Raw genomic sequence first — 18831 nt, 5'->3', positions numbered from 1 at the left:
CCAGCCTTTGGCCACTCCTTTGGGTCTCGCTGGGTGGCCCCATGAAGGTCCCTGGTACTGAAAAGTCGCCCATTTGGAAAGGTTTCTCCAGACTGGGACAAGGGTAGAGAATTCTGGGGCCCTTGCTTCCAAGCACAGGGCTCCCAGAAGGGCCCGGATGGCCTGGAGGTCCCTTCAGGGCTTCTGGGGAAACCTCCTACCCCAGAGCCTGGCCGGGGGATGGGCGTCAGCCTCCCGCGCACAGCCTCCAGTCTGCAGGATGGGAATTCCTCAGGGTGGCCGCTGGGCTCTGAAACCTCAGTTGCCTTTGTGCCTGGAAGGTGTGAGTCCCTGGGCAAAGAAGGACTCCAAGGCCTTGTCCTGCCCTCCTGGAGCTCCCATTCTGTGTAGTGGGGGCACTGGTGGTCCCTGCTGGCCTGACATGGGGTGGGGCTGCAAGCCAAGTGACGCCGTGAGCCAGGCCAGCTGGCCAGGCCAGCATGGTCACCTACTCACCCAGCTGCCCCAGGACAGAGTCGGGCCCCGCCTTCATCTTCTCTTTCTTCTCGGGGCTGCCCTTTGGGCCCTCGCGGCCTTTCCTTTTCGAGTCGCTCTTCTTGCCCTTTGTTCTCCTCCCGGACCGCTCTGCACCAGGGAAAGAGAGAGCAGGTGGTTATCCCGAGCTGCCTCAGGCAGAACCAAGATCACGGCATGCCACCCCAGCAGCCCTCCCTCGCCTGGCACCTTACCACTCAGCTCACCTCGCCCTGCCTCCATATCCCAGGCTCAGAGCCCGGGGTAACCGGGGCTCCAGGGAGTCAAGGGGCACCCAGTGTGGGAGAAGTGGTAACCGCTGCTCTGGCAGGGCCTGGGGAGGGCACAGGGCCACGAGGGTGGAGGACCACTTGGCGGGGCCTGCACGGCAGCCCAACCTACACGGTCCACAGGTCCTGGGGGAGCCCTGGGGGTTGGTGGGATGGCTGGAGGTGAGTGGGCAGGACAAGGCCTTGGAGTCCAGGCCAAGAAGGTGGACAGAACACCATCAAGAGGCTTTGGTCACAGCCTCCTTTAGCTAGTCTCCTGCCTCGGCCTCCTGGTCTGCTTTTGAGGCCAGACCGGAGATGGGAGCCTGGGTGTACACATGGCCTTCAGTCCACGGCCACACAGGCCCAAGGGGCCACAGAGAACACCAGAGCAGGGAGGGGCTTGGGTGGGGGAGGCCCAGTGGCCAGGAATATTCTCCCAGCTTCCCTGCTGCTGGCTGGAGGGCTTTCTGAATGTGGGTTTAAGAGTGTTGGGGGTGTGGCCCCAGCTCCAGAATCTTCCTGGCTCAGCTGTCAGTTCCCTGTGCAGCCTGTTGCTGAGCCTCAGTCTCTACCTCTGTAACATGGGACCAGTGCACACACGTGGGAGGCCCCCACTGTCCTCAGCACAGTCTGAGCTCCGTCTGCGGGTCCCAGGACCTCGCACAGCCGACCCCAGAAGCCCCTCAGCCTTTGCTTTAGGTTTCTTCCAGCTGCTCTAACTGCGCCTGCGCTGGCCTCCATCCAGTTTCTCCAAGACAAGCTCCAAAATTGCTCTTTCCTTGTCCTGTCTTTCACCTGGTTCAGCTCACGACCTAAATATCACCACCACCAGGAAGCCCTCTCCAGCCCTCTGGCCAGATGAGCCTTGGCCATATTTCTGTCGCCCATGTCCCACCCCAGGGGTCAAGCACAAAAAGCTGAGGGAGCCCTCAGCTTCTGGCAGAGGCGAACCAGTCTTCTGTTCAAGTGTCCTGCCTGCTACAGCCACTCGGGCCTAGGAGCTGCCAGCGTCCCCGGACCTGATGTGGGGCTGTGGGCTGCCCAGGCTCCTAAACGTGGTTCTGGAGTCCCCTACGGCAGGGCACTGTACACACTGCCCTCTGCCACCTCAATTGTGAGCCGCAGACATCGGCACAGAATCCCCGCTGCCTGATGCCACCTGCACACCTCGGCCCCACACCGGCACCACGGCCCGTTGTCTTCCCAGATGGCGAGCCCCTCCACGGCAAGGGCCCTCAGAAGTTCAGGCGACGGCAGTGCGCCCCGCAGTGCCCAGCACAGGCCTGGCCTCCCTCCTGGCCTCCTGACCACGCTCGGTCAGTGCTCACCGCGCACGGACAGGTGAGGGGAGCCTGGGGAAGCTCCCGAAGCTGGGAAGCCGCTTGCCTGAGGCCTGGGGGTGCGTGCAGGACTCTGAGCTCTGCCGGGACCCACGCTGCCCGTCGTCGCCGGCACTCGGCATCCCTGGGGCTGTGGGCCCAAGTGGGTGGTGATCCCGAGGTGCAGACCAAGCAGCCTGGGTCTCAGGCAGGGGTGGGCAGGACCTGGGACTGCCATCTGCTCTGGTGGAGGCCTGGCAGCCCTCTTTGTCCACTCCAGGCCCAGCCTGGCCCAGAGGCTGAGAGGTCAGGGGCAGCCCCTGGCTCAAATCTCTCTCCATCCAGCTCTTCCTGCTGAATGCAATTCAACATGAGAGCACCGCTGCTGGGGCCATGCACTGCCCCCTTAACATGCGAACGCTCCAGGAAGGATCCCTGCGTCTGGCAACACACACAACCACCAGATAAAAACAGTATCGGAGCTTCTTTGGCCTTGGATTTCTAGGACTGTTAAAGGCACATGATGCAAGAGAATAAAAAGAAAACACAGGAAAAAAATGCCGGTGCAAGGCCCAAATCCCATATGTGGTCCAAGAGAAAGTGCGTGGGACCTCTCCCCTCACCATGGCGGCGGCTGCCTTCCTTGGGATCAACACGCAGGCTCACGGGGCAGGGACACTCGCTGTTCTGGCCCTTCCTGTCCCAGCACCAACACTGAGCCACGAGGACATCAAGTCTGCGTCTGTCCACATGCAACTTACCCCAGAACCACCATGTCCCTGGCACTACCTGGGTGTCCCCACTGCACCAGAAGGTTCTATGAGGGCAGGTCTGATGCCCACAATCCAACCTCTGGCTTCTTGCCTAACAGCACATCCCTGGGACCCTGGGGAGGTCCCCATCTTGGCTAAGTAACTGAATAATGGAGGGTAGGGGTGGGGGCCAGTACCCCCAAACAGGCCCCACAGACACACCCTCCTTGGCAGCCAGCCCCTCAAGAGTGTGCACTCTGAGGTGGCGGCGTCCGGTGGGGAGGGCGCCTACCTCGACACAGATCCTGTTCAATGAGTTTCATCTGCAGGTGGAATATCTGCTCCTGGAGTTTGCAGATGGTGTGTTTCGTTCTCTCGCGCCTCGTCACCATGTAGCACAGATTTCTAACCTGGGGAGACACAAGAGAGATTGCCTGCCTTACTGAAGGCTGACCACCCCTGCCTAACCTGCCTGGTGCATCCAGGAATCCGTTCCCAGCCCCAGAGTGTGTCCTCAGCCCTAAGCCATGCTTCTCTGATCCAAACCTCGGGGCCAAGCCCAGCCCGGCCTGGCCCTGGGCCCTGGCTGAGCCAGAGTGAGCAGAGCACGCCAGGTGAGCTCAGGCTGGGGGCCCCACCTTCCTGGCCGGGTCAGCCCTGCCCTGCTGCTGCCCGAGGCCCTCCTAACACGGCTGCTCTCCCCTAGGGACCTCGTGAGGCCACCGAGTCTATCCCTCTGCCCTCAGTCCAAGGCATCCCTCCATCAAGGAAATTCTACAGCCACAGGGGGAAAAGCACCTCCTGTCCCGATGCACAAAAGGCCATGCACCTGGAAGACAGAGACCTCCAGCACAATGGCTTCAAGCAGACAGGCAGTCCTCAAGCCACCTGGCGCTACCTCCTGCTCTGGGACCCAAGCCAGCCCACACCTGCGCCCCCAGGGCCCCCAGGCCCCGGCGGCCACGTTTGCACAGCCAGAGATAGAACCCCTCACAGGAAAGGGCAGGGCTCTGAATCTGATGCCAGCTAGGAAGCGCCGGAGAGCCAGGAGAGGGACATGCCCTGCAGCTGGCCTGGGAGCACCTGTGCTCGTGACAACTTCGCCCAGCACGCCCACTCCCACCAGCCGCCCCCTGGGCCAAGACCCCCTCCCTGGAAACACTTCCTGGTTCTGGTGTCCTCTCTGGTCTAGGTCGGAATCTCCGGCAGCAGGGACAGCTGGACAGGAGCTGCTGGACTGGACCCCTGGGTCCCACCTGGGTCCTTCCAGCCGAAACTAGTTCCCTGTTTCCAGGTGGGTTCCATCTTCAAGGGTGAGTTCAGGCTTCATGTCCCCGAGCAGCCTGGGAGTGGCCTCCAGGCTTTAGAGCCCCGGCCTGTTGTCAGAGCCCCGTTCCTCCTGGCCCAGGGGGACGGGAGAGTGGGGACTATGATCAGAACTCTGAGAAGGCGCATCCTCATCTCCTTCCTGGGCCTGGTTGTGAAGGAGAGCCCGGAACGCCTGCTCCGGGCCTGGCCTTGCAGGACAGACTCTCAGCAGGGCTCATGCTGGCATGTGACCAGCAGGCCACCCGAGGGGCCAGCACCTCCCCCAGGGGGCAACCCTGGCCTGGCCTGGCAGCTCTGCTCTGGTGCACTGGTGGCTCTGCAAACTCCTGTGAGGGGCCCTTTCCCCTCAGGACTTACTGCCCAGCTGGGTAGAGAGATGCTGACCACGTCCTGGCAGGACCTGGGGGATGAAGAAGGCTTCCTGAAGAAGGGGGCCGCCAGGCTGAGAGGCAGGTGATCACAGAGAGCTGAGCAGGCCAGGCAGGGGCGAGGCCCTGTGTGGCCTTGTGGCCACAGCGTCAGGCTCAGCCAGGCCCACACTGCAGACTCCTGATGGATGTCTGAGTGCTGAGCCCCCCGAGTCACCCCTCATGACGTGGCTCCTCTGCCCCCACGGCCTATCCCCCCAGCACCGCCACCAGTCCTTCCCGGGAACATGACTCCTAGCCATCGGCCCCGCACCTCTCAGCACCCCCATGCAGCCATTTAGACAGATGCATCTGCTACCCCAGGGCAATCTTCCTGACCTGCAACTGTAAATCTCCTGCACATGTAAATCCTCCCACGTCCTCTGCACGAGGCTGAAGAGTGGCCCTGCCTGTGTGTATGTCCGTCTGAAGCCTTAGAAGTGATCAGTTAAGATGGGGTCATACTGGGTGTGAGTGAACCCCAAATCCACCGACGTGTGTCCTTAAGAACAACCCTGTGAGGACATACAGGAAGAATGCCACGTGGCCGTGGACAGGCAGATACGGAGTCACGGGCCCACTGGTCAAGGGCTGCCCGGGTGAAGCTGGGAGAGGCGGATGGACCCTCCCTCACCCCCCGGAAGGAATCAGCCCGGGTGACTCCAGCCTCCAGAACCGTGAGGAAGCCAGCCCGGTGTTCAAAGCCATGGCGTTTGCAGCACTTGGTTACAGCAGCCCCAGGAAACGAAGATGGCGAGTGCAAAACCAAGACACAAAACACAGCCACAGCCCGAAGCCTTGTTCCATCAATCTGGCCCACTGTCACCGCCCAGCCCCTGTCCCAGCAGTCCTCCGGGACGGCACGGCCCCCGTCGCCTTCCCTCTGCGCCCAGCCCGCTTCTGCCTGGGAGCCTCGGAATGTATCCGCCTCCTGGGCCGAGATGCTCTTCACTCCCCCCTTCCCAGGGCTGGCCCTAGTCCCTCGGGTCCCTGCTGGAGCGTCACCCCCGAGGCCGTCACTGTCTCCCGCAGCAGCCGCCCTGTGTCACCCTCCCCGTGCCCCAGTCCGTGTGCCTCTAGGCAGCCACAGGGCCTGGTGTGCGAGGGGTCTGTGGGGATGAAGACGAGTGTGTGTGGGGGGGTTCATGGCCGCTTTGGAGGCTCTTGAAACAAACCAGCCAAGATGTCTGACTGAAAAACAGGTCAGTCAAGGCCCAGCTTTTATTTGTTTATTTTCTCGTGCGCTGTTCCTGGGAGTACAGCAATACCAGCTCATGCGGGGAGTGGACGGAGCAAGCTCCTATTCCATCTCCTCATTCTAAAAACCCTTTTAACAGCCCTGGCTGGTGTAGTTCAGTGGATTGAGCACTGGCCTAGGAACCAAACAACCACGGTTCGATTCCCAGTCAGGGCATATGTCTGGGTTGCGGGCCAGTTCCCAGCAGGGGACACACAAGAGGCAACCATACATTGATATTTCTCTCCCTCTCTCCTTCCCTTCCCCTCTAAGATAAATTAATAAAATCTTTTTAAAAAAAACCTTTAAACATATTGTCCTGGGATAGAGGACCTAACAGGTGTTAGACTGGTAAGAACAGAAACTGCACTTGATCTGAGCCAAAAGGCCAACAAGCGATAGGTTCCGGCTTTTAAAACCTTCCTAGAACATGCCATCGTGGAGTTTCTCATCTTAAACTTAACTTAACCTCTAACTGTGAGAAGCCAAATGAGGTGAGGCCAGAGTGGCAAATTTCTCCCCAAAAGAACCAAGAATCACACTTAATGACTTCCTAAAACCCGCATGAGGCAGTTTCTGGGTTTTAGCTTCCGTGGGAAACTGCAGGGAAGGGTCCGTGAGCACGCCCAGGGGGCTTGCTGGGGTCCGGGCCCCATGGGCGGCTGATTAAAAACACAGATTCCCAGGCCTGGGGGCCTATCCAACTCTCTCAATACACACACTTCACCTGCGACTGTGGAATCAGAGCTCCTGCCCCCGGCTGGGGCCGCCAGTCAGCTGCCCAGGCTCCTGAGTTAGATGGCTCACCGCAACCCAGTGGGGGAATACCAGAACTGCTATTGGTATGTTCTTTGATCCTACTGAAAATTCTGAATATGTTTGTTTTATAATAAGCAGTGATTATAGATATTACAAGTTCCACATGCTACAGATAACCGCTCTGTTTTTTTCTCCCGAGAAGGGCACCCTACACCACCGAGGATGCCTGGAGGTTGCTGCTGCGGAAGACAAGAGAACCCCAGCCAGCCCAGCCTTCTTTGGTCAGTGCCGCCCGGAAAGGCTGGCCGAGCGCGGCCTGTGCGCACTGACTCTGAGAGGGAGCTCGAGCTGGGGTGCGGGGGGGATCTGGTCAGAGCGCCGACAGGAAACGTCACTCAGGAACAAGGCACGGCAACGACCACTGCCAAGAGGGCTGGCAGACGGGCACGGGGAAGTGGCTGCTGGGCCCAGGGAGACGGAGGCTGTCAGCCCTGCTGGAAAGTTCTGGAATGTGGTGGTGGCAGGAGCTTGGCCAGAGTGGGAGGCGAGGAAGTGAGGGCAGTGTGGGATGACAGGGAAGGACAGTAGGGGTGGGGAATGCAGAAACCCACAAGTAGAGGGAGACGGGGAGGGAGGGGCTGCTCCCCAAAGAGAGCAGAGGGGAAAACAGATTCGAATGCTGCCAGAAGTGTGGAGACCAAGAACAGAGGAAGACAGACTCCTGTGCTGTGGGGGGGTGGGGGGGCTGGAGAGGGACCCTCAGGGAGTGGGGATGGAGGGGCCAGCAAAGCCAGGGAGTGGGCAGAGGGAGCTCCTGGCACGGAGTTGGAAGGTTCTAGTCTGAGGCACAGGACGGGAGCTGAGAGGGGGGGCCCTGGGTGAGGTTGGGGAAGCATGAAGAGAGGTGGTGGGTTGGGGAGCCCAGAACCTCGCTGGCTTGGGTCCTGCCGAGGCTGGGGGCAGGCACCTTGGGGGGCCCCCCTCCTCACTGCTGTGGGACGGCTCCTGGTGGGCAGAGACTGGCCCCTAGGGGAGGCTCTGCCAGGGGCGTGGCCTCCAAATGGGGCAAAGGCCCGGGGCGAGCTAATGCCAATGTAGAAAATGAGGGACATGCAGGGCAGAGTCTGGGGGGCAACCAAGTAGGGAGACCAAGAGGCTGTGGCTAAGGATTTGGGGATCAGGACATGTGGAGATTGGAGCGAGGCGGCAGGGTTTGAATGGCGGGGCCCTGCTGGGTTAGGAAAGTCCCAGGGATGGGAGAGGCAAGGAGTGAAGAGCCAGAGCGCCGGGAGCCAAGGCTGCCCAGGGCCAAGGCTGCCCAGGGCAAGGCCCCTTCGGTGGGAGGCCAAGTGCGACACAGTCCAGGCACCGTGGACACAGCGAACGGGGCGTGACTGACTGAGGAGGAGGCATATACCAGTTGGTGGGGTGGGGGGACAACCAGCAGGTTGGGGGCTGCAGGGTCTCCCTCTTTGGAGAGCTAAGGGAAGCAAGGCCTGAGCAGTCCCTACAGCGCTCTCCTCCGCCACGGTGTTAGCCGGTGCGAGCCAAGGGCTGCCCCTGCCCTGTCGTCCGCTGAGCCCAGGCCGGGTTAACCTCTGGTAACCAGATCCAGGGCCACAGGCAGGAGGCCCCACGCAGCCTGAACTGCCTTTGGGCCGGTTGCGACAGGTTGCTAGGGGCCACCAGCACGCTCCCTGGGCAGCAGGTCAGCACTGCAATTTTTCTGACAGCTGTGAATAACTGGGGAGCACAGTGGCCACGCCTTCCTACGCTGTGGACCGGGTGGAGGCCCTATAGCCACAGGCTAGAAAGGCGCACCTTGGCGGACGGGGATTCCTCGCGGAGGCAGCTCAGCCCCAGCTCCAGGTCTCTCAGCAAAACTCCCGCCTGGCCTGGGGGCAAGTCCATCCGCAGGATGCCCTGTAGTCCCAGGCACTGGGCCTGCCTTTCAATTCCCCCAGGACCTCACCCTCCCCAGCGGGCCACTGGCTACCAGCCAGGGGAGTGGCGACAACCACCTCTAACAGCAGAGGGCGCTGTGCTAAGCTCTGTCCCCATCCTCACTGAAACCCTGAAGTTAGTCTGATCCTCGTTCCCATTCTACAGACAAGGAAAGTGAAACCCAGAGAAACAGAAACCGAAACTCAGAAGGCACAGAGCTGGGAAGGGCTGGACTGGTGCCCAGTGATAGGCTGGATACTCCCGGCCGTCGGCCCTGGGCCACAGTCAGGGCCTGGTGTCCAGGTCACCGGCAGGGGCACACTTCTGGGCTCTGTTCGTTTACTCAAGTCGCCAGCATGAAGCTGTGACAGGCCCTGAGCCTGGGCCTAGAGGGGCCGACGGGCATGTGGCTGTGCCCACTGTCCCTGCACTCCCAGCTGGTGCTGCCAGCCCAGCTCAGTGTGGCCAGAGGTGCAGCCCTGTGATGGGGCCTCCTGAGCCCTGAGAAGCCGCACAGACTTAGAGCCGGCCCTGCCCATTCTTCCCAGAGGAAGAGTGGGCTGGCTCACACTCGGCTCTGAAGGACTCTGTCCCCCGACCAGAGGGGTCTCGGCAGCAGCTCTGGTTGCCCCAAGAGCCGGCCTCAGCAGGCTCACTGGCATCCTAGCCCTTAGCAGTCTTGACCTTGGGCACACCTGTACCAGCTAGCAAGGGGATGAGAGGTTCAGGGACTGAGAGGAAGATGCTTTGCCCAGGATATGGGCTGAATAGAGAATAAGGCAACAACCCTCTTTCTGACAGAGCCTCCCCCCATTCAATCTAAACCCAACTTAGAACACACATGGCTTCCTGTCACTTCGCCTCCCTGAGCACCAGGTTCCTCCCCTGCTCATGGAGGCTGTGAGTATCCATCTCTCACCTCTTCTTACACGGTGATGATTAAATCAGCACCCCCACCCCACGTGCCTCCCCACATGGCCTGGGCAGAAACTGGGGGGCGGACCTGACGGAAACCGTGGGAGTAAAGGCAGGGCACTTGCACCGGAGACCTGGGGGTGGGCTGAGGACAACTCTGGCCGTCGCTCTGAAGGGTTTGTACCTGAGGGTCCTGCCACGAGAAACAGGAGGCTGGGCTGCCCAGGAAGTCATGACTGCAAGGTAGGTGGCCTGGTCCTTGGCCCTTGCTGGAGCCAGGGTCATGGAGTGCCACCCCCTGCGTACTCCTCCCCAGTAGCAGACCAACAGGGTCGTCTCCCCTTGACCGGGCGGAAGGGCAGAGGAGTGGGGTGTGGGAAGTCGAGTGGTCTCAGAGCATCGCCCGCAGCCCAGCGCTGGCCGAGTCATTCTGCTCACTCTGCAGACCTGTCAGCCGAACCGCACAGAATGCGGCGGCGTAAACCGCCCCCCCCCCCGCCCCCGCAGGATGCTTCCATCCTGGGCTGTTTCCTAACACAGCCTGGGGGCTGGGGCAGGTGTGTCTGCACCTGTGGAGAACACCGACAGACCCCATGGGCCCTGGCACCCGAAAGCTGAGTGTCCTACAGAAGAGAGGCCCACCCAGCACCTGGGGTTCAGAGGACTGAACCAGGGACCCAGAACATCCTGTCTCCTCCTTTGGCTGCCCTCCACTTGAGGGTGGTACTTTATCGACCCGAGGTGGCAGGGGGAGGGTGCCCAAAAAGCCAAGTTTAAGAGCACAGCCCACAGAAGGCAGGACCCCCTCACCTCTCTGGGGGAGCAGGAGAGAGAAGTTTTGGAGGCCTCCCTGCTCCAGGAAAGCAACTCTTCCTGCTCCCCAGCCCCCACAGCTCCCCCTTCCTCATCTCGCTCAGCCCCAAAGTTGCCGCCCTGGACCAAGCCAACCACCCCCGTCTCTCAGGTTACAACTGGGGGTTCTGGCCAGCCGGCTGCCCTTGCCATCCAGGCCCTGTGACTCCTTCTCCAGGTTGTGTTTGGAAGTGGCAGTCACAGCAGGGCAGTCCCAGGAAGTGGCAGTCATGGCCGTTTCTGGGCTGCTTTGGTCCACCCTCCCGGCTCCGTACTTATTCTGTACACACGCTGCTGCCACTCCAGCCACTCTGGCCCCTCTGCTCACTGCCTCTGACCAGCACCCCGGGGAGGCCAATTCACACCTGTCTTCCCTGCCCAGGCCCAGCACATGCGTGTCGCGCTGAGTCAGCTCACTGGTCATTCCCAGATCCCTCCCTACCTCTGACTTGAAGCAGCAGCTTGTGTGCGGGGACCAGGTAGGGCTCCCAGAGGCCCCCAGTGGGGCTGGAAGCCTGGGCCCTGACCCCAGCTCTGCTATTCCCGGGCCTCACGACACCAGCAGGGGCCCCATCCTTCACCTGGCCTTGGAAAGGGCTGGGTCTCGGACCCGAGAGCTGGATTCTTCCCTGCTCTGCGAAGTATCAGTCACCTCCACCCTGTCTGAGACCTGGAGGCCCTTGGCCCCTGGGCCAGAGCTCACATGAGTCCCGGTGAGTCACAGGGGCTCCAGGCAGTAAGGGCGGCGCAGAAAGCCTCCTGGGACAGCTGCCGGTGGAGGGGGGGGGGTGTGACGGGAGTACTCACCCTCTCCAAGTCCTGCCGCAGGTGCGTGAAGAGCTTCAGGCGACGGTAGAGGACGTCCTGCTCCTGCTGCGCTAGGTTGTCCACCTCATCGGTCTTGGGAGTCAGCAGCGGTTGGTTGGCGTTGGCTTTCCTCTTCAGCTTCCAGTACTGATAGATGAAGTCGACCAGGGCCTCGGCCAGGTCCAGGCGCTCGGCCACCTCGGCTGGCTCCACCAGCTCGTAGAAGTCTTCTTCCAGCTGTTGCAGCCGCTGCTTGCGGAGGGTCACCTTCTCCAAGTCCTCAGCAGCTGGGCTGGGCTCCACTGGCTCGGATGCGGGCTCGACCCTTGGGCCCCCATCACTGTGCTCCTGGCAGAATGACTTGAACTTGACCTCATCATTGTCTGCTAATATAGTCCGCATTTCTAGGCTGTGGTCAAAGGCGCATGTGACGTGGAATGCCGTAATGCAGGAAGGCATAGAACACTGAGGAGACAGGAAGGGCAGTGTCAGGCACGAAGGGAGTCCTGATGGGAGGTAAGGAGGTGAGCATCCCCCAGGGCCCCCAAATACAATGGCATGGGCTCCTGACATCCTGCAGGGTACAGGGTGAGCCAGAGCAGGTAGGAAGAGGGTGCTGGAAAGGAAATAGGGCTCAGCACCTAGTACTCTGGGGGACAAGCTGCATTTCTGTGTGGGCAAAATGACTTTGGAATGAGGCACTGGAAGAGGCTGGTGATAGGTCACTGTCACCCCTGCCCCTCAACATTATCTCAGATGGGGAGCTGCCCCCCTCCTGTGTCCTCTGGGAAGGGGTGCTGGACTCAGACCTCTTCCTTCTCCCCTTGCCTGGGCAGCCAGGGTCAACTTGGGGCCCGCCACTCCCTCCCAGCCTCGGATGGTGGCTGTGGGCAGCTGATAACTGAGTCAGCAACAACCCACCCAACTAGTAGTGACTGTTTTTGCTGTGCTCTGCACTCATGAGCCATTGTGCCAGCCTTACAAACGGGTGGAGGCAGAGCTGGTGTTTGCAATGACAATTACTCCCGGAGAGCCGGGGGAGAGAAAGGGTACCCCCTCCTCCCGCCTCTGGACCAGGAGCAGCAGTATCACCTGGGAACTTGCTAGAAATGCAAATTCTCGGCTCCACTCCAGAGATGCTGAATGAGGCCCTTGGGTAACAACGATCACACTAGAATGTGGGAGCCACTGCTGTGGCCGGGGCAGCCCTGCCCTATGCGGGGTGGAGAGTCTTGGTTCCCTGGGCCTGTACCCTATGCCTAGAGGAACTGGGATGGAAGAATGCCCCCAAAGTGGCATTCTGACTCCAGTCCCAGGTGTTTGGGTCCCACCGGTGGATTCGTCCAAAGCACCATGGGGATGGGCTGCGGGTGGGGTGCATACAGAGGCAGTGCCTGGCTCCCATCTGGGCTCCCGGGCAGCTGCGGGGTGAGGCAGCCACGCACCTGGATGCAGGTGCCCGTGCACTCCTTGCACAGGCTGCAGGACAGGGCCCAGCGGCTGGCGGGGATGTGCGAGATCTTGGTGATGGGCTCCATCTTCTCGGGGCAGCCGATGCTCACCTGGGCGGGACACAGGGGGCTGCATCAGGACTCTTCTCCAAATCCCCAAGTCCCCAAATGGGAAGCCAGCTGCTGAAACCAGGCGAGGGAGGGGGCAAACAGGGCAGTGGGAGAGCCCCTGAATCCGAGTCCTTCTTGTCTGTCCTAAGCTGACTGCTGGCTGAGTGCGGGCTCACCTGTGACAAGCCTGCCACTGTCTGTGACTGTGTGGGACAGTACATATCAGGTGTAACTGAGTGTGTGCCTATGGCTGTGTGGCCTCGAGATAGACGTTTCCGAGTGTATGTGTGTCCAGGTGAGTACATGCGAGGTCCCCTCTCTTCTGTACCCGAGGCTTTTGTCAATAGCATCTTTAGAATTCTTTTTGTAACTTGTATTTATTTTATTTATTTTTCTGGGCATCAAAATAATTGCCTCAGGGTAGCATCTCTTCTTGGAGGCCACCAGAGGCTTTGCTGGCCAATGGGGACAAGCCTTTGTTTAGCCCTCCTGTCCCAGAAGCCTACGTCCACATCTCCTGGGCACGGCCTACGCCTCTCCACAGCGCGTGCCTCAGGATGGAAGGGTCCCTGCAGTGGGGTCCTTGTTGATTCTCTCTGTTCCTGCTGTGCCCAGCTCGGGGTAGAGTCAGAGGGAGTCCTGACCTTCCAGATACAGATCTGGAGCAAGAGACAACTGCCAAGACAACCTCTATCATCACAGAAACCTGCAACGTGGGTCCCAGCAAGGACCGTCAGGCCAGGAGCCCAGGGCTACCTGCTGACAGGCCCACCTGGCTTGCTTCCGGCCACAGGCAGCACTGGAGTGAGGCTACATTCTGGGTCCTGGTACACAGCGGGGCTGGGCTGACACTTCATTGATTCCAGCATTTCCCATTTCAAATGAAACGGATGCCTTCTGGGAGCCCAGGGCCTCTGCTACCTCACTGTGGGCCCAGCCTACATGGGCCCTCCCCACCTAGCCCCAGCCCTGGCAGCAGACCCGCCATACGACTCTTAACTAGGCTTGCCACCCAATTTCCTTTCAGGTCAGCTTTCTGACTTTTATTTTAAAAGGGCGCCCTGACTTTGGCTGGAGCCACTGCCTAGAGAGGGGTGAACCCACAACCTGCTTTTCCCAGAGTCAGCCGAGGGATGTTCATCTGGCTCTCAGACCTGCCACTGGGCCCCCTGGGAGCCCCAAATCCCATTTCCCCTTAGAGGCTGCCACCTGAGTTCTGTCCAACTTCACAGTGAGGTTCCCCGGGGGCTGCTCCCCCAGTGTTTTCCAGGCCTGACACCTGTGGTCCCATCTCCTGTGCCCCCCCCCCCAGTGCTCTACTCCCCCAGCACTAAGTCCCACGCACACCCACTTCCCCATGGCTGATCCCCAGGACCTCCCACCCCCACGCCTGCCCACCTCAGGAATCCACAGGGCGCAGCTGACGTGCACCCACTTGGTCCCACTTCTGGTGGGCTTCAAGGCTCCTCCTCGCTTGGGGCAGAGCAGGCACTTTGGCTGGACACCCAGGGCACACGTTCGGCACAGCCAGCTGCCTGTGGGCACCTTGAGGATCCCATAGCAGGCCTGGGAGGAGAGCAGGGCGGCCACGGTCAGAAGTGTCGCTCTGTGGGCATCTGGTCTGTGGCCAGCAGGGGGTGCTGCCGGCCCTACCGGGCCGGGAGCTGCCAGGCAACCTCCAGAGGGGCGGAACACAGGGCTCCTCCAAGCCTGAGTCACAGACTTCTGTGAAAGGGCTCAGGTCTGCCCTCTGCTGGGAGGACACTCTAGCCAGAGGGTCCTGATTGGCAGGGGCCTCGGAAATGCCTCCAGCTGAGTAGTTTTTGGTGTGTCTACTGTCTGACGGCAAGGAGCAACCTTTCACCTTTCCTCATAGGCACCGGTGAAGGGGGCCCCCCCAGACATGCCTAAGAGCCACTGGGTATAAGGATGAATATGGGGGTGCTGCCTAAACACCCAGCCGGGCGAGCCCTTGGAGCTCCCCAAGAGACATTCCAACAGCAGCAGTGTGTGTGGGGGGCATCGAAGTCAGGGCCAGAGTGGGTGCACTGCATCCATTCAAGTCTTCTGCAAATGAGGCCCAGGGATGCCTGAGACCTAGAGTCCTGGGTGGAAGATCGAGGTGCAGGGCGGCCGCTCGGGTCACGTTTATACTATCAACAATGGTAACTAATACTCAGGGCTCTTATGATATTGTTCAAAGCAAATAACTTGGACTTGCAACTCACTTTCCTGTGCAGCTGAGGAAAGAGGTCCACAGAGGTTAAGAAACTGGCCCAAAGCCACAGAGCTCACAAAGGGCAGAGCCACAGTTTGAAACCAGGTAGCCCGGCTCCAGGCTTTGCTCTCAGTCGTGACACAGTGCTGCCTCTTTGTACGTTCAGGACAGTGAGGAGCAGAGGAAGAAGGCGGGGGCCGGGTGTTCCGTGGGGAGGTGACAGGTGAGCACAGAAGGACCACCCAGTCAGTGTTTACCCAGGTCTGGCTGACGGTGCCGAGTTCAGGGGCCCCGTGGGTCCCTGGCACCGAGGGGCACTAAGGCCGGTACCTCCCTCCCACCCTGCCCTCCTCCTCGGGGGCCGGTGCCTGCAGGGCTGCTGCAGTCCTGCAGTGGGGAGCCCCTCCCAGGCAGGGGCCGCGTGTGAGGGCACCGGGTGGAAGAGGGCACTTGGGGGGCTGGCCACCTGGTGCACACAGACGTTGCACTTGTCACAGAACACCATCTCGTTGCCGTCTTCGCCCTCGGGGGAGCGGCACACGTCACAGACGACGTCCTCGTCATACTCAATGCCCAGCCCCTCCTGCGTCTCAATGGCCCGTGCCATGTTCTGATGGCACAGCGTCTCCATCTCCTCCAGCACACGCTCCAGCGTCAGCTCGTCCAGCTCTGGCCTGTCTGTGAGGACAACGGGGAGGCACATGAGAAGCCCGGCATTCGGGGCAGATGGGTGACAGGGTTTCTGCTCATCTGCGGTGATCTGGGAACCCAGGCCGACTGTCACAGGCCTCAGCTCCACCGTCTGAAAACTGAGGGTGCCGGGCTGTCCGACCCCCAAGGGCCAGCCCGTCACCGTGCTCTGCTGTTGAACGGTCTGCCTGTGGCTCCGCACACATTAGGTGTCCGTGCCAATAATGGGGACATAGCTCTGGGATGCGGCAGGCTCCGTGGGGAATGCCACGGGGGGGACTTTTACGGGGGCTGAGTACGACAGAGCCGGCCCTCCCCGAGACAGGTCAGTGCACTCGGGCCCGGAGGCCCATACCCTCCGACGCCAGCCGCATGTGTCATCCTCCACCCGCCTGTGTGCAGCCTCACTCCTCATGGGACAGTCCCGCTCACTCGCTCACTCGCCTACCCACAAAGACAGTCAGTCACGTGCTGCTGCTGCCCTTGCCCGACAGCCGCAGAAACGGAGGCACAGCAGTGCTGTAGAGACTGCCACCCCGGGGCCACCTGGTGCCAAAGCCCGGTCGTGGCTGCCGTCCTGACTGTGAGGATGCTAAAGTTCTGAAGGACACCCTGCTGGGCCTGCCCCGACCTCATTCTCAGCCTGCAGGTCACCTACCCATCTCCTTGAGCTCCAAGTTGATGAGCTCCAGCCAGTAGGCGTCAATCTCGTCCAGGTCATAGCGGCTGCCCCCTGGCCAATCAGGCTGGGAGCCCTCGCCAAGTTCGGAGCTGCTGGGGGACACCTGGGTCGGGGGGCCTTCCAGCGGCGGGAGGATCCTAGGAAATCAAGAGGGGACGTCATGAGTGGAGGGACCCTAAGCTGCTACCCTTGCCAGGTCTGGGGGCAACCAGGGAGTTGGCCGGCCCAGCTGAGGACTTGGTGGGCAAGTGAGGTGTGAGACTCTGACCCATGCAGGGCCCACCCCCTTCCACTGCCTTCTTACACTCCCCTCCCCCCACCTGCCCACCCTGCAGTCTCACATGACTATGAACAAGCAGGACAGGAGAGCAAAGGGCTGTGGGGCAGCGAGACGGATAGGAGTGGGACTGACCCACCGCCCCTGCACATCCATCCATAAACAGCCATTCTGCTCAGAGCACACCTTACCTTCCCCCCAGCCCCCAACAATCAGGGCACTGGGCCTTGGCTAAAGCCTCGGGACCTGGATCTGCTCAGCCTGCAGGGGGCGTTCCAGGTTCTGCTCTAGGCAGTTTCCAATGCCAGCCACTCTGGACAAGTGGCACAGAGCCAGGTGGGCTCCAGGTCCTTCAGCACCCCCCTCAAGACCGGGGATTGACCCCCATGCTCTCGCAGGCCTTGGCCCCTCCTTACCAACAGCCCAAGAAGAACCGAAGCCAGGTCTCCTCTGGGGTGAGGAGTCTTCCCCAGCTACACCACTGCAGCCCAGGGTGGCCCTTTCCACATAAAAGTCTACTGTCACAGAGACCAGAGTTGTCCACACACCTTGTTCCTTCCCCAGAAAGAATGCTACCCGAGCAGGGAGTTGGTCTGCTGTACTCCCCCGCCCCAAGATGGAAACCGCCTCCCCTGGAAACGAAGATGCACCCACTGTAGCCCCAGGACTGCAGGCCAGGAACACCCTCCCTCAGGCCACGGCTCTGCCTCCGAGGCAGCTGGAAGGGCCAGGCTGTGGGATGAGGCCTCAGAGCCCGGCTCCACCACCGACTGCGCGCCTCTGGGCAGGCCACCGAACTTCTCCGTGCCCCAGCGTTCGCCTTCTACGGCTGGCATGAGGAGGAAATGCAAACTCTCAGGACCGTGCCTGGCACAGGACACACCCTGTATGTGTGAGTGTGTACTGAGACCTCTGGGTGTCACTTTGCTCCCTCTGACACGAAATACGAGAGCCCGTGACCTCAGCAGGGCAGTTTCCCCTCTCGGTGCAGAGGTGTGCTGCCCCTCGGTTCCCGATACCAGTTCAAAATGCCAGCTCCCCACCCCCCCACCGGTTGCCATGGTTATTGCTGCGGAGCCTGGCCTCCATCTGGCCAGCCCTGCTGGGGCTGAGAGGCCCCTCACTGGCCCCAGAGCCCTCCTGGGGTCGGAGGCAGGGCTGCCAGGGGCTGTGACTCAGCCGCAGCCTGGGGAGAGGAGGGCGGAGCCCTGTACTCCAGGAAATGCCCAGGGCGGGCGTCAGCAAGAGAGGCAGGAAGGATGAAGGAGACAGAATGGCCTCCACGCAGGGAGGGAGGCCCAGAGGCAGTTGTCGGGGGTGGGGAGCAAGGAGAAAGGGAAAGGACTTAGGGCCCCCCCACCCAGATGCCCAGGTTAAGAAAGACCTTAGGTAATGCCAGTGATAATGGGCTCCTCACATTCCCTCAGGTCATTTCAAAGAGAAGCAACGCCAACACACTTCTACAAAATCCGGCCTTTCCTCACGAGGCTCTTATTTGAATACATTCTTTTAAAGACACAGACTGATTTTTGTCATGACCCTGCTCTGCCTGTGCCCCCAGCACATACTTAGTCGGGGTTTGGATGACCTCGTCCGAGTGCCCCCCACCCACTGGCCTAGCTACCCTGGCCTGCATGCTCAGGCAGCTGCCACTCGGCCAGAGCTCTCGGGGCTGATACCACATTCCTTTCTCTGGGAGGTTGGAGTTAAGGGCTCACACCAGAAAAGGCTCTTACTTCCTGGGCTTCCAGGGCCTCTCACCTTCATACATTTGGCCTCTCTGGCTCTGGCTGCGGAGGAAGCTCTCACACCAGTCAGGGACCAACCTGACCTTAGGCCAAGGCCGCAGTCTTAGTGCAGCCAGCTGTACTGAGGTCCGCTGGGAGGAGGCGGGTGGCTGGGGTGGGAGCTGGGGGAGGCGAGGGGTCTCTACTCCAAAGACAGACAGACATCAGAGGCTGGCTCAGTCCTGGGCTGAGTCTTCTGGCCTCACTGAGGGAGCACTACAGGTCCTCACTCAATTGGTCCTCACCATCTCGGGGCGAGACAAATTCTCATTACCTAGATAAATTTCAGACCATGAGGTGGGGGCACCTGTCCAGGGCCAGGGCGGCAAGGCAGGGCAGCCAGAGCCAACAGGCTGGGTGACGAGGGCACTGGGCTCTCTCTGGGCCTCACCGGGGTGGATCCAGGGCTGTTCCCAGGGCCAGTGACTTCCTGGCCCCGCCCACTAGGCCCCAGCAGCGGGTAGTGCAGGGAATTCCCCAGAACTTCCCGACTTCCTCATCTATATACA

The 18831-nt window shown here is 60.8% G+C and overlaps 1 protein-coding gene and 1 pseudogene across 12 annotated transcripts in view; both read right to left on the bottom strand.

Moving 5' to 3' along the window:
* JADE2 (jade family PHD finger 2) overlaps positions 1-18831 on the bottom strand; it is a 49091-nt gene that overhangs the window by 5214 nt on the left and 25046 nt on the right. For all 12 annotated transcript variants that reach the window (XM_037150843.2, XM_037150846.2, XM_037150849.2 and 9 more), the window contains 7 exons: positions 16235-16395; positions 15353-15564; positions 14067-14234; positions 12552-12668; positions 11107-11571; positions 3149-3266; positions 496-624 (listed from right to left, as the gene is read on the bottom strand). In XM_037150843.2, coding sequence (XP_037006738.2) covers positions 496-624; positions 3149-3266; positions 11107-11571; positions 12552-12668; positions 14067-14234; positions 15353-15564; positions 16235-16395 — 1370 coding nt within the window. The remainder of the gene's footprint in view (positions 1-495; positions 625-3148; positions 3267-11106; positions 11572-12551; positions 12669-14066; positions 14235-15352; positions 15565-16234; positions 16396-18831) is intronic.
* On the bottom strand, positions 6111-6229 carry LOC119053364 (uncharacterized; annotated as a pseudogene).

This window comes from Artibeus jamaicensis, unplaced genomic scaffold, assembly GCF_021234435.1.
Source record: "Artibeus jamaicensis isolate MK-2021 breed Jamaican fruit bat unplaced genomic scaffold, CSHL_Jam_final contig_786, whole genome shotgun sequence".
Taxonomy (NCBI): Eukaryota; Metazoa; Chordata; class Mammalia; order Chiroptera; family Phyllostomidae; genus Artibeus; species Artibeus jamaicensis.
The sequence above is the reverse complement of the archived record's forward strand: the minus strand, read 5'-3'. Positions and strand labels throughout refer to the sequence as shown.